Below are 13,924 nucleotides of genomic sequence, written 5' to 3'. Positions count from 1 at the left end.
TTTGTGTTTTTTTTACTTCCACCACCCTGTATTTACAACTTTAAGCAATAAAAAAACCCTTAATGTTTTAGGCCCTGTCCCAATTCTGCCCCTTCCCTTAGATTTGAGCCCTAACACTAGATTTTGCGCATACCCGCGAAGGGGTAGGGTGTCCCAATACTTAGGGGAGCAAAGGGGAGTGCTGTTTTTCCCTTAAAATCAACCCTTGAACGCTGGTGTGAAAAGATCAGCTGAGGATGTCCCTCATTGCATGATCTTTTATACTGTATGCCAGCTTTTGTTGGAGTTGAAAGGACAGGTCTAAATATGGGAACTGAGCAAATGGTCAGGCTATTATTGCCATTTTATGCAGAACGTAATAGGGATATGTTTCAGTGTTCCAGTGTGTGTGATCAACAAATATAAATATAGTGCAACAGGATAAGGACAGTGATGACAAGACATAACGGAACAAAAAATGCAATGGGTGATTAAATAATAGATAATAAAGTGCAAGTAAAGAGTTAAGACCAGACCAGTGTGATTATCAGTCCTGGTCAAATATCACTGCGGGGGGGCAGAGTCGTCGAGGGGAAAAAAACGATGGCGAGTCTTTAGTTTTTAGCAGTCGCAACCTTCTCCCAGAGGAAAGCAGGGTGAAGTGGCCGTGCTCTGGGTGCGAGGGGTCGGCCATGATCTTTCTGGCCCTCCTCAGAGCCCTGGTGTCATGGAGGGCAAGGGAGTGCCGATCACCCTCTCCACTGATCGAATCACCCACTGCAGCTTGGCCTGGTCTTTGGCCGCTGCAGCAGGGAACCAGGTGCTGATGGCGGTGTAAAACTGGATCATCATGGTCCTCGGCAACCTGAATTTCTTGAGCTGCCGGAGGAGGAACATCCTGTGTTGGGCCTTCTTCTTGAGGGCCATGATGTTAAGCTCCCACTTCAAGTCCTGAGAGATGCTCAGGCCTAGGAAGTGGCAAGACTCCACGGAGGCCACCGGGGTTTCCGAGCAGGAGACAGGACGCAGCCCTGCGGGGAGCCAGTGCTGGTGGACCTGGAGCTGGATATGCTCTTCCCCAGCTTCACCCGCTGAGACCTGTTGGTCAGGAAGTCGGTAATCCACCTGCAGGTGGGAACCGGCACCTGCAGCAGGGATAGCTGGCACTCCAGGGTGAGAGGAAGGATTGTATTAAAGGCTGAACTGAAGTCCACCAACAGGATCCTGGCGTAGTTCCCTGCAGTGTCCAGATGTTCCAACACGTGGTGCAGAGCCATGTTCACGGCGTCGTCCATGGATCTATTGGCTCTACGCAAACTGCAGGGGGTCCAGAACAGGATCTGTAATGAGGTGGGGGGGAGGAGGGGAGGAGTAGCAGGGAGAGTAGCAGGGGGGTGCAGGGCTGGTTGTGACCCGGGGGTTGGAGGGAGCGGACCGGGGGGAACATGTTATGGTTCCTTTGCATGTGGATTTAAATGCATTCTTAAAGCAATGCATATATGATGAATGGGACATCAAGCTTTTTTATCTTGTTTAAATGGTGTAACTTTGATGCAGCAACTAGCCTTATAGCTGTCCGCTTCATAAACATACAGTACTTCAACAGGGCCTGATGTGTTATCATACAACTAGTCCAAATATGGAAAATATGGCGCATTGCCACTGGTTAAACCACATAATATAACTAAGCTATTTTTGTCTAAGTTCAGGCAAAGCCTTAAGAATGTCTATTCAGCTGACAGTATGTGTGAGCTTATTTCGGCTTCAGTTAAGTTTTATAACGGCAAAGTGTACACTGTATTAACCTGGTAGTTTAGTTAGAAATCTGATGCAAGACCAAAACAAAATTCATGAAGGCTGAGTTCTAGTTGCACAAAACAAAGTAGGCTTTTTTATTTTATTTGTATTGTAAACCAAGTAGTGCATTGACAGTGAAAGTACACTTTTTTCCTGAAAGGATCCTGATAAAAGTCAAATCTGAAATACAAAATCAATCCAAATGTGTGAGAGCTGTTATCCAAGTTATGCAGTTATCCAACAAAATGTACTTCAAGTTCTGATCCAAGGCCCAGTTCCACAACTATAAAAGGGCTACCGCTGAGTGAGTAACTTCTGAATAACATTGTAGGCTGGACTGGCAATAAATTTTATCTAATGCCGAAAGCAAGGCTAATATCCCCCATATGCACAAACAGTCTTACAACATTTGAAAAATATCCCTGAAACACATCCCTTAAAACTATAGATCTAAAGTTATTTACAAGGCATGCAAAAATACTACATATACCATTACAGAAAAGACAACCAATACAGATAGAGTTGACTGTTTCAAGTGTGACAAACCCTATTGTTGGACCAGACTAACTAGAACTCAGTGTCAAGGCTTATGATATGAGTTGTTTGAGTTGTGAGGTTATACATCTTCGGACATAATGTCGCTTTTCCACCGACAGTAGGTATCAGCTCGACTCAACTCGACTCAGTTTGCTTCCAGGCATGTCGCGTTTCAATCTAAAAAAGTACCTCTTCAATGTGAGCGGGTCGTAGAAAATAACCTCTCCACCATGGGCGGGTCGTCATTAGGTTTTAATCACGGGAGACGCGATTCCCGGGAAATCTGAATCTGATCAAGACTATTTCCTGATTACCGGGAAAGGTTATGATGAGAAATAAAATAAAATAAAAAGCGCAATGACTGCGCGTCTATTGTTGTCATACAGTAACGTTGATGGAGGCGAAACTCGAGCCCTGGGAAAGGAACGACACTAAAACGAAACAGCGAAACGCTGATCCAGCTGGACTCCAGCCACGCCAAACACACACAACCACGCACAGCCTAACTCTAGCCCCGGGAAAGGAGCGACACACACGGCGAAACGCTGATCAGTGTCCCCCTCGGGAGCGGGTTCGTGGACTCCAACCACGCCGGACACAACTTAACTTTGAGTGATTATTCCCATTTACAGCCGATGGCCAATCAGTTGCCAGCAGCCTGTTTACGTCACACAAAAGTACCTTCTTGGAACCTCAACGGAGGTAGTACAAAAAAAAAAAGTACCCGGTACCAGGTACTTTTTTTGCCAATGGAAACACAAAAAAGGTGTGGCGAGTCGAGTCAGCTGGTACTGTCGTGGAAAAGCGGCATAACTTGCCTCTTAAAATAGCCTACTTAAAAGTCAAAAGTGGGTAAAAAAACAAAACTGTTAAAAACGGAGGTTGTCATTACAAATGACTTGAGTCTCAGTGTTGTGTGATAGGGAAGGCAAGAAGATGTACAATTAAAACAATTGATAAAGATGTAGACCCAGTGACTTTATCAGCATCAGCAGTTATTAACCAAGATTTTTCAAGCTGTTTTTTTTCCTTTTGTTATAGTAATAAATCGAATGTCCAAATAAATGACCCCCATTTAATAATTTCAATTGAACAGCAAACGATACATTAATAAATCAGTCCTGGGCCCCGTTTCCTGAAAGCATCGTTAGCCTACGTGGTTCATAAATTTCATCATACGAGCATCGTAGAGTTTTCACACCGTTTCCCGAAAGCATCGTTGCATAACGAACGTCGTTAAAACCCTTGTAGCTAACGAGGGCTCCATGGGCATTCGTAGAGCGCTAAGAGTATCGTTACCTTAGCCTCAGTGGAGTCACCAGCTGGACATTCCGTGGTATTGGGTGTACGCACGTTAAGAGGTGTTTCGGGAAACGCTCGAAAAAATTTTACGACGCATCGAAAGATCCTTCATAAGAATGATCATACAAGTGTGGATCCATCGTTATCGGGAAACGGGGCCCTGGCCCACGGGCTCTGCCACAGGTCCACTTAAAAACCTGTGAAAATTTTTATATAGAAAGGGGCAGTCATAAAGCTGTAACTTATAGTTTCCCTTTTCTTTATTTACTAAACCTCATCAGATCTACGCTATCTTCTTCATTTATCAAAACAAATGTAGATAAACATTTCATTCTTTGCCACACAATTTGGGAAACAACATAATCCCAGCATTACACATTATTGAAGTGAAGCAACCATGGAAGACATTCATAGTTTTCAACCTGTGACTAAATATTGACCTTTGAGCTGGCTGCATTATCTTTTCTAAAACAAAATAAAATATACTATTTAATATAGTGGGAGACTGGTGTGAGCACGTGTGCAACAATGTGCCATGTGTACATGACAGGGTCTTGGGGTGGGCGTTTGGGGTCTCTTACAGGGCTCCGTATTTGGCCTGGAAGCGGTCCACCGTGGTCTTGAACCGCCCGCACTCCTTCCGCAGCTCAGCGACCTCCGACCTCAGCACTGAGTTCTCGCGCTCCAGGAATGCAGCGCGCACCGTGATCTGGTTCTCCTTCAGGCGGCGCGCGTCACGGGAACGCTTGGCTGCCACGTTGTTCTTGTTCCGCCGATGCCAGTACTTCTCATCCTGGGGGGGGGGGGAAGGGGTGGAGACAGACGGTTCAAATGAAAACAGGGGAGATTATTTGACTGTTTCCTCTGGGTCTCTACAATATTGAAAGACTCACAAGCAGAGATATACTATTTCATTGTCGGATGGTGTAGTGGTTAGTGTGTTTGATCACAGAACAACTACACTGTGTACTGGGTTTGATCCCCATATCTGTAGCCCAACCTATAGGCGTCCTTGAGTCAATATGCAATATGCAATATGGTCACATAGTTATCAGATTGTGATCACATCTGACAAGTTAAAGGATGCTTGCGATGTTAGAATATTAACATCTCATTTGGACTTGAATTTGTTTTTGGATACAAATAATCATCTCTTCCTCTTGAGGGGAATGTTTGTGTGTGTTGCCAAGTAGGAACATTCCTACAAGGAAGTGTTCCTTGGCATTTTCAAGCTAGAAAGACACTGGTAAATGCCACCTTTCTTTCTGTATTGGATTATGGCGACATCTTATACATAAATGCTGCCTCAACAACCCTACACGTCGAGTCGACTGGTTTTAGCTCTCTCTCATTACACAGATGGACCCATTGGCATATTTTTATTTATAAAAGGTATTATTGGCAAATTGCCTTCATATCTTTCTGATCTTTTGTCCCAAATGCACTCATCTTATAGTTTGCGTTCAAATAATTGTATACTCTTAGACACTCCAAGAACACTGACTGAGCTAGGCGACAGCTTTTAGTTATGCGGCTCCCTGGTGCTGGAATCTCCTTCAAAAAGATCGGAAGTTATCTGTTGCAATTCCTCTTAACGATTTAAAAAAAATACTCAAACACTTTAGATCTGAGAGTTGTAAATGCTTTTTCACTAAACAAACCTTGCAGTGTGTTTCAGTGTTTTTTATGCGTTATCTGTCTTACCTAGTTCTTGTAATCTAATATTCCCAGTGTTAAGTATGTTTTGTTGAACCTGTCTTTTCTGTGCTCTGTTTTTGTGTTTTGTCAAATTTTGTGCAATGTCTATGTGCTCTGATTCTATGTTTCATCGTATTTTTGTGTAATGTCTATGCTTTATCATGTTTTTTGTGCAATATCTTTATGTCTGTATGTCAGGGCTCCCTTGAAAAAGAGGCTAATGGTCTCAATAGGACTCACCTGGATAAATAAAGGTTAAATAAAATAAAATTTAGAAAACCCAAAACACAAGCGCACCTTCCTCTCCTCGGGAACCAACACCTTCTTGGCCTTCTTGATCATGGGCTGGGGCTTGAGGTCTTCATCTGTGAACTTGTGTTTGCGGGGGTTGAACAGCTCGCCGCCGGGCACACTGGACAGCACCAGGTCTGTGTGGTCCGGCTCAAAGGGGATGTCCACCTCGATGTCCTCGGGGTCCGTGGGCTCGGGGGTCAACCTGGCCGGGTCTGAGCTCACCTCTGGACAAACACAGGATCACCCAAATGCAGCTTCAGCCCACGTGGCGTTTAGCATGTGCTCTGAATAAAAGTGACCCCCAGCTTAGGCTGAGAACCATTTGTGTGTGGAGTAAATATTGAAGCGACTACAAAAGTATTAAGTGTTCCATGAACCGATCTCAATATACACAGGGTGAGGTGTTCTGGAAAGCTTTCTCCACCCTGTGCAGCGCTGCTTCAATAACATGTTGACATGTAAGTGGTTGAATAACAGAAGCGCTCTCGGTGGGCACCAACCACCAGAGTTAGAACACTCCAGCCTTGCAAAACACAAGCTAAGGAAAGCTAAGGAATAGAGGAGGCGTCGCTCCAGATTACGGTATTTTGAACATTGAGGCCCCTTTCTGGTTTGTCTAGGATGTTTTCAGAAATGTGCAACTCACCGAGTGGTTAGTGGTGTTCGTTGATGTTCCAAATCAAGTATCATAGCAAAATACAGTTTGTCGTGTTTTATTTTACATTTTGTAAATCCAATTGTAAACCGAACCGGAACCGGAAACGGAAAAGAGGGCTGTTTACGTTTGGTTGCAGTCTTTTCGCTCGGTTCTCCGTCTCAACAGTAGGGCTAGAACCGAGCGAACAGAAATCAATGTATTTACAAAATGCCAAATAAAACATAAACTGTATTTCGCTACGATACTTGATTTGAAACATCAACGAACACCACTAACCACTCGGTGAGTTGCACATTTCTGAAAACGAACGTTTAGGGTTGTTTTAAGGACAGGTTTGTGAATGCCCGTAGCCAGCCATTCTGAAGGAGGCAGGGGCAATTTGAAATGAGCCAAATACCCGAGACAGGACCAATAGTCAAAATTTCGGTGTCAACCACTCTATTTCATCGTAGACAAACTAGAAAGGGGGCTCAATGTTCAAAATACCTGAATTCTCCTTTATGTGGCTATAAACTACATTTACATTTAGGGCCTTTAGCAGAAGCTTTTATCCAAAGCGAATTACAATCAGTACATTTGTCAGAAGAAAGAGAAACAATATATCGTAGTTGGTACAGTAAAGATATTGATAGGAACAAGTGCCAAGCATTTACAATTGCTAGGTTAACCCCTTCTTGTTTACAACAGAGTTTACTTTTAAGTGGCAGGACGTACAACGTAAAATAAGTACGTACATTAAAAGACATACTGCCAAGTGCATAAACTAAAGACATAGACAACAAAAGATAGACTTGATGCCAAGTGAAAAACTACAATAGGAATCGAGCTTCAAAGCATTTCAGATAACCTTACTCCGCCTACTAAATAAAATGTTGCTGGTTATTGAATTACAAAAAAACGGACATAGACAAAAGCACATTGTTCTCATAGACCAGACTTGATGTCTCCTGTTTTTTGTTTTTTTCCTGTCCCTTGTGGGTGAAGCTTACCAACCAACCTGTTCTTTATAAAGGGAATGTGTTGCAAACTAGTCCACTTATATTTTCCCTGGCTCCCTGTATGCCTCTCCAACTCAGTGTTGGACTCTCCAGGAATCTACGGTTCCTGACGTGCCCCCACTCACCTATGCAGATCTCAGACTCAACATCCAGCTCGCTGGTGCTGATGACCTCCTCAGACTGGTCAAGTGCCACGGTGGGCAGCAGGGTGGCTGGGGTCAAAGGACCCTTGGGGGCCATCGCTGCTCGGGCTTTGGGAGACTTCTTCGGGGAGCATCCGCCTGAGCTGCCCATGTCAGAGTCGTCAGAGGCTGCGGCAGCGTTGGCGATCCCGTTCTCCAAGAGGAACTCCTCAAGGTCCATGTACTCCAGGTGGAAGTTCTCTCCGTCGTATGGGATGGTCTTGTCCCAGATGGCCGGGGTCAGGGCGGCCGAAGGCCCAATGTCGATTCCACCCATGTCCAGGTTGTCATCCAGACGAAGCTTATCCTTGTCAGAATCTAGATGAGCAAACAGACAAAAACAATAGGCAGTCAGAAATAAGATGAGTCAGAGATGATCATTAACCAGGGATTATCTCTCCGAAATGACCAAATATTTCCTCGTACAAGTAGTCTCTCACACGTGTCACCACGATTGCATCTTGTGTACATTTGGTTAAAGGACTAGAGGCATACTCGACATGAAACACAACGTCACGTGGCGTTGTCTTACAAGGGACGATACCTTCTAAGTGGCTATGGGGAAAACTATCGAATGCAAACGCGATACAATGCACACATTTTATCAATAATAATACATTAATTATAATATTAATACAATAACTATGACTTTAATGGCACGTAGCCTACTATGTATCATAATGCAATACTCCTAACTCTAGACATTCATGCTTATTGTTATCAACTTGACGAATCGACTAGTTACAAAGAGAAATACATGAAAGACATTTATCATGTCATTTACGCTACTGAATGGTGGAGTGGGCTCTCAGCAACTCCGTCCACCTTCACGACATTCCTGACGAGAACTCACCGTCGTCTCCCTCTAGTAAGTTCGGCGGGGGTACGTCCATTATCTTCTTAAAAACCAACGGGAACGAACCCAGGCCACCACTATTGGTAGTTTCCATTGTTATTGTTATCGGCTCCCCTGACATTTTTCTTTGTTCTTTAGGATTATTTGAGGAAAATAGGATACTCGGCGACCTCCCCACCACGACACGGTACTGAGGACCCAGATCGATGTGTGTGGCACTACTTGGCGCAGTATAAATCCAGAATATAGTTGTACTACGGCGGTGTTGGTCAATACCTCGTCGGACACCACTATACTACTCTACAGAAAGGGTATTTTCCATCGGGGTAAACCGCACCTCTTATCTGAATAAAACACAGCAACCGGCGGCGTCGATAGGCGCTTCCCCCTCGACACATGAATATGAAGAACTTTGCTGCTCAAAAGGGGCGGGCTTTGAGCAAACAGAGAGCCGATTGGTCGTCAGAGTTATATACCACTCTTTTTACTATACATATATATGAGGAACGGGTTAATGAGGGTAAATGTTATGTACTGTTAAACACGGTACGTTGAGCCGAAAATTTAGTCTAGTTAAAAACACAACCTAGTATGAATTATTTGTATTGTCCAGTCAGGATTTACTTCAACCATGGTCCGACATAGGCCGATATGTTTCAGTAATTTACGTTTCATCATAGAGATGCACAGTTACATAGGTTACGGAGGCTGACAACAGAGGACTATGTTCTTCATCGGAAAAATCACGTGGAAACGCATGTGCAGGCGTCTCCTACTCCGTCTCGTTTCGTCTCCTACCCCGTCTCGTTTAACCAATGGGCTTCGCATACATAATGCAAAGCAGGAATGGCCCTGGGTGTCAAGAAGTTATATGGAACACACGTTAATGACAGGCAGCTGTTGGTTGTCTATTCTTGGCCATTTCTTCTTCTTTATAAATGGCTTAAATATATGCTACACGTGAACCTCCTAAGATGGTTCGCTATCTCGGGATATTGGGCAATATCCCATGATTGAGATCTCAAACTCAGGATATTGTTTTCCTCGCGTGACGGTCGTCTCGTCACGCTAATAAAAAAAATAAATCCCGGCAAAAAGTGTTACATTTATTTTGAATGTTCACGTGTAGTACATACTAAAACAATTATTCACTTAGTAGTGGAGCCTGAGGTGGTATTAACTTGGCCTTCGGCGAATAATAATGAGCCATTTAAAAGGTCCTACATTTAGTGCTGACGGACAACCTACGTTCAACAACGAAATACATTTACCATAATATATTTGGCGGCTTTCTAGTTAATCTAGGTGTCTATAGGACACATACAAATGCTCATATAGATGTGATGTGTTTAAATGTCATACTTCAAATGCCAGACCAGAACTAGCCAACTCTGTCCCACACAGAGAGCAGTCATTCTTTTTGTGTTTAGACCAGTTGATTCATCAGTTTAATTTGATGATTAAAGTTGATCAAGTAACATTGATCAGGTGGAAGGGCAATAGCATACTGCTTGGTAAATATGCGTATTATATTTAACATAATTTAATACATGCTGTAAACTGATACTTTGTGTCTTGCCTTACATATGGTTTGAATCTTGACTCATTTAACTTTTATGTATACAATTATATATGTGAGGGTTAGGGTTCGAGAGTTAATATTATTATTGGTTTTGTATTAGTTTTATTTTCCTTATCTTCTTCAAGGAAACTAAACAGGACCAAGGGTGCGCCAGTTAAATCAACATGGAACCAACATCCATGTTCCCATGTAGACTACAGTAAACAAAGGCTGTGTGTGCACCTATCTATGAACACACCAGTCACGGCACAGTTTTGTTGACTAGCCACAATAACTTCTATGGGGTGCTTTCAAAAACATTAGCCTCGTGAGACCATCCTGATCTCGCAAGCTCCATTGTATTTATGGTGCTATCCATTTGTATGGTATGCCCACCATCCCAGTTGGATCTCCCAGCTTTCTTGTGGCATTGAGGCACGCCTCCTTTTCTTTGGGGATATCAAGCTCCCACTTGGGTTTCTGATGAGTACACGAGTCGTGAATGATCCCCGTGATGCTCGACAAACGAAGATGGCTGCGCCCGTAGTTAATAAAGTTGAGATGTATTTTCTTTCTCTTTGTTCCACGTTGGTGTCGTTAATGTCGATGTACACTGCTCTTACGCACTTGATTACATTGCTGCTTTAATCCGGTCACCAATGTATGCATTGCACGGTCTTGCTGTGCGTGCAATAGGCTACAATGTTAAGTTTTGTTTTCGAGCTGGTTTGCTAAAGAGCCTAATGATGCTAACAACAATGACTAGCCTGCTACTACTGCTGCCACCTCCAGGCGTCCATTATTCTCCCACTCGTCGCACACAAAAGACTACTGGAACACTTTTCGGCGTACCAGCACAAAAGGCCAAATGGATAGCAGCATTACTCGCAGATCAGTCTGCGATGAAGAAAATTTGGAGCCGCTTGCTGAGCTAACCAGTATTTTTGCCCCTTCCCAAAAGTTCTCAAACGGAAGGTTCCCAGATGGATATGCTGAGCAAATGCATCACTAGTGAACTGGAAGGAAGAGATAGGAAACGTCATAAGCTATAGCTGAGACACACCCATCTAGACATCTACTAATCACTGGTAGGATAAGATTATACATCCTTAATGAATCCCTTGCCATTGAAATGATTGTTTCAATGCAATCCTAGCCTATCACACCCCATCTATTTTTCTAATCCTGCTTTTAAATTTAAATTGTTGTTCAATGAGCGACCATTAAACATACTTGTGCATTCTTTCTAATCTTATTGTAAGCCCCTTGGGTTTAAGGCTCATTCACACCAAATCAGCAGCGCCCGCTACAAAGTCAACGTTGCATGGTGGGCATCTTCGGCCGCAGTATACGGCAATTCACCATGACGTCACACTATGTTCTTCCGGTTCTTTCTTTTCTGATGCACGACAACTTTTTTTTTAACCAATACCGATAACTTTCAGCTCCTAAAGGCCGATACCGATAACACACACACACATCCTCCATCCATATATATGATCATGACCTAAGATCATGACATTGTCGCGCAGACATCAGTAGAATCAACGGGCGGTTAAGGGGGGCTGGCTTGCAAGGGGCGGGATATGACGTAGGGGCGAGGTTCGCAGGATGACCCCTGTCACTCAGGTGTGTTTTGGTCTGACCGCAGACAGCAACGGAGGCAGAATTGGCAGAACTCTTCGCGATCATCTTAAATGTTGCTGCAGCGATGCATCATATATTCCGTTGCATCCACAACATCCGCATCAATCGATGAAAGATTGGAGCATGAGTTACAGACAAATAGAAGAAACAACGAATAAGAATTTAAGAATCCCATTCATTTCCTATGGAAAATGAATTTTTGCTCAATAGCTTCCGAGTTATGGGACCCAGACACCCCAGACCAATGTAAATCTGTTCTGCTAAGTAGCAGTAATAAGACGCACTACACTATATGTCTTGCAGGCCATTTTCCCAAAATTGCAATGCGCCTACTGATTCTTAAAAAATTCAGATGATGCAAAATATGATTTTTTTAGTGAGGTGTGTCTTGTTAGTATCACATAGCAGGACAGGTTTGCATTGGTTTGGGGTGTCTGGGTCCCATAACTCGGAAGCTATTGAGCAAAAAAGCAATTTTCCATAGGAAATGAATGGGATTGCTGATCAAGCCAAAATGAATATCCGAATATCTGTCGAATATCCAACATAAAACTAACTTCACCAAGGTACCATACCTATTGGCCATATATGAACATATACAATTAAGCAGCGTAACTATACTATCAGACACTATCATCGTTTCACACCATGTGTAACCAGTGTAACCTCCCTGACAGTCACAAGGGAGGTCTGTTCAAATTACTTTGAGATCACGTTGGATTCATTTATGGCAGGAGCGCCGTCTCAATGCCAACATCTGCGTGTGTTACAAATGTGTTTCCCTCTACCCCTGTAGACAACAACTTTGACATGGGGAAGATGTATTAATCTTGTTGGTATTTAGACGTTGTTCTCGTTATCGATGGAAACCCGGCCATGCCGGTCCATTAGGCATGCACAAAACAAGCACAAAAACCAACAGCACACTCTTTCTGAAAGCTTTCAGCTTTTTAAAATATATGTCATAAACATTTATGACTCACAACACAGAAGACAATAAGGCTAGAGTGGCTAAAACACATAAAACAATTTAAATGCATTTTTTTTTACAAACAAACAAAGGAAACAACAGGCCTACCGGTAAACACGTAAATTAACAAACTAGCTGTCAATAAACAAATAAATAAGCAAGACTGAACGGAATAACTGCATTAAGTGATTGAGTTGAGGGGACGCAGGGTCGATGTATTTTAGATCACATAACACAAACGCCTGTTCACATTTAACACAGTACCCTATGCATTTACCATAAACATTCAATGAGATAACAAACCTGTAGGCCAACTGAAGTTAAGAAAAAAGTAAAGATGTCGGCCAAATGAACAGAAGAAAACTATCATTACAATAAGCGCAAGTCTCATAATCAACGTTGGCATCTCGGAACACTAATGCAACATAACAGCGAATGCACGTTTAGCTCAGAAAACACCTTACCATTATCAGGAAAATCCGGAATAGTAAACGGGAAATCAAAAATAGTTTTGAAACTCATTTTGTTGAACCTCCAAAGTCAATTATAGGCCGACAAAATCCTGGTGGACGGCAATAGCCAAATGATGTGAATCTATAAATTACTTTACTAAGAAAACTACAAACCCTGACAGTAAATCAAGACATTCATCGATTTTTTTTCCTAACGAACATTAACCCTAAACCGGACTCGTGAGTACACCGAAGTTACTTAACCTACCACGCCTCCTTAGAATGTGTTACAGCTTTAACCAATACCGCTCGTGTATGGCCTCAACACTTACATTAGCAACCACGGTACGAGTTATGATTGGTACAATGCTTTACACAACCTCAGTCAGAGCCAATCCCTTGACAGCTATCCAAGAACAGAACGCCTACATAAACGCCATCCTAGCTGCTCAGTGTCTCAATCTTATCTTTAAAGGTCCATGCTCTCAACTCTGTCACCTCCAACTGTTGCGCTTGTGTCGCTTTTAAATGGGGAATATTACTAATAAGCTAGTACTCCTCTAATTCTCCTTCTTGGATTGATAATGTACCAGCTTACCTTAGCATTTAGTTTGATAGAGTAGGCCAAGAATATGATACACATTTAGCGCTTGGAAGAATGTATTGTCATTGTGCATGTACAACTTTTAATTTAAAAAACACTCGAACTACTATTTCCTAATTGCAGCTCTCATCCAAATAAAATATTTAATTTTTATATCGCTTCTGATTTCTGAATGTCACCATTCATTTGACTTCCAAAACAATTAATTTTGAATATATTTATCATATACAGCTATACTAATGAAAGTTTCCCACAGGAATGCGGAATTATTTGCAGGTCTATGCAACACAAGTCAAGAGGCCCAGATGAGAACATCTGTTTGAATTATGCAGAAATCAAAAAAAACGACAGGAGTTATTTTTCTAAAACACTCCGTTTATTAAATGCTT

General features: G+C 42.6%; 1 protein-coding gene across 2 annotated transcripts; it reads right to left on the bottom strand.

The window, feature by feature from the left end:
* Positions 1-1,862: 1,862 nt before the first annotated feature.
* Positions 1,863-13,084, bottom strand: tefa (TEF transcription factor, PAR bZIP family member a). 2 transcript variants are annotated; one of them, XM_084485482.1, is made up of 4 exons: positions 12,944-13,084; positions 7,389-7,763; positions 5,611-5,831; positions 1,863-4,408 (listed from the first exon to the last, which is right to left on the bottom strand). In XM_084485482.1, the coding sequence occupies exons 1-4, from the start codon at positions 12,999-13,001 to the stop codon at positions 4,193-4,195; spliced, it is 870 nt and encodes a 289-aa protein (XP_084341608.1). In that variant the 5' UTR covers positions 13,002-13,084; the 3' UTR covers positions 1,863-4,192. The 2 variants fall into 2 exon arrangements, with proteins under 2 accessions (XP_084341608.1, XP_084341607.1); XM_084485481.1 differs by lacking the exon at positions 12,944-13,084 and adding an exon at positions 8,299-8,628.
* Between the last annotated feature and the right edge of the window lie 840 nt (positions 13,085-13,924).

Source organism: Micromesistius poutassou (assembly GCF_964030765.1).
Source record: "Micromesistius poutassou genome assembly, chromosome: 21".
Lineage (NCBI taxonomy): Eukaryota > Metazoa > Chordata > Actinopteri > Gadiformes > Gadidae > Micromesistius > Micromesistius poutassou.
This window is presented reverse-complemented; position numbering and strand designations above follow the sequence as displayed.

Coding starts and splice junctions, on each gene's coding strand:
- tefa (XM_084485481.1), bottom strand. CDS start 8,422: ATGTCAGGGGAGCCGATAACAATAACAATGGAAACTACCAATAGTGGT. Junction 7,764..8,298: donor CTTACTAGAGGGAGACGACG/GTGAGTTCTCGT, acceptor TTGCTCATCTAG/ATTCTGACAAGGATAAGCTT. Junction 4,409..5,610: donor TGGTTCCCGAGGAGAGGAAG/GTGCGCTTGTGT, acceptor CCCCCCCCCCAG/GATGAGAAGTACTGGCATCG.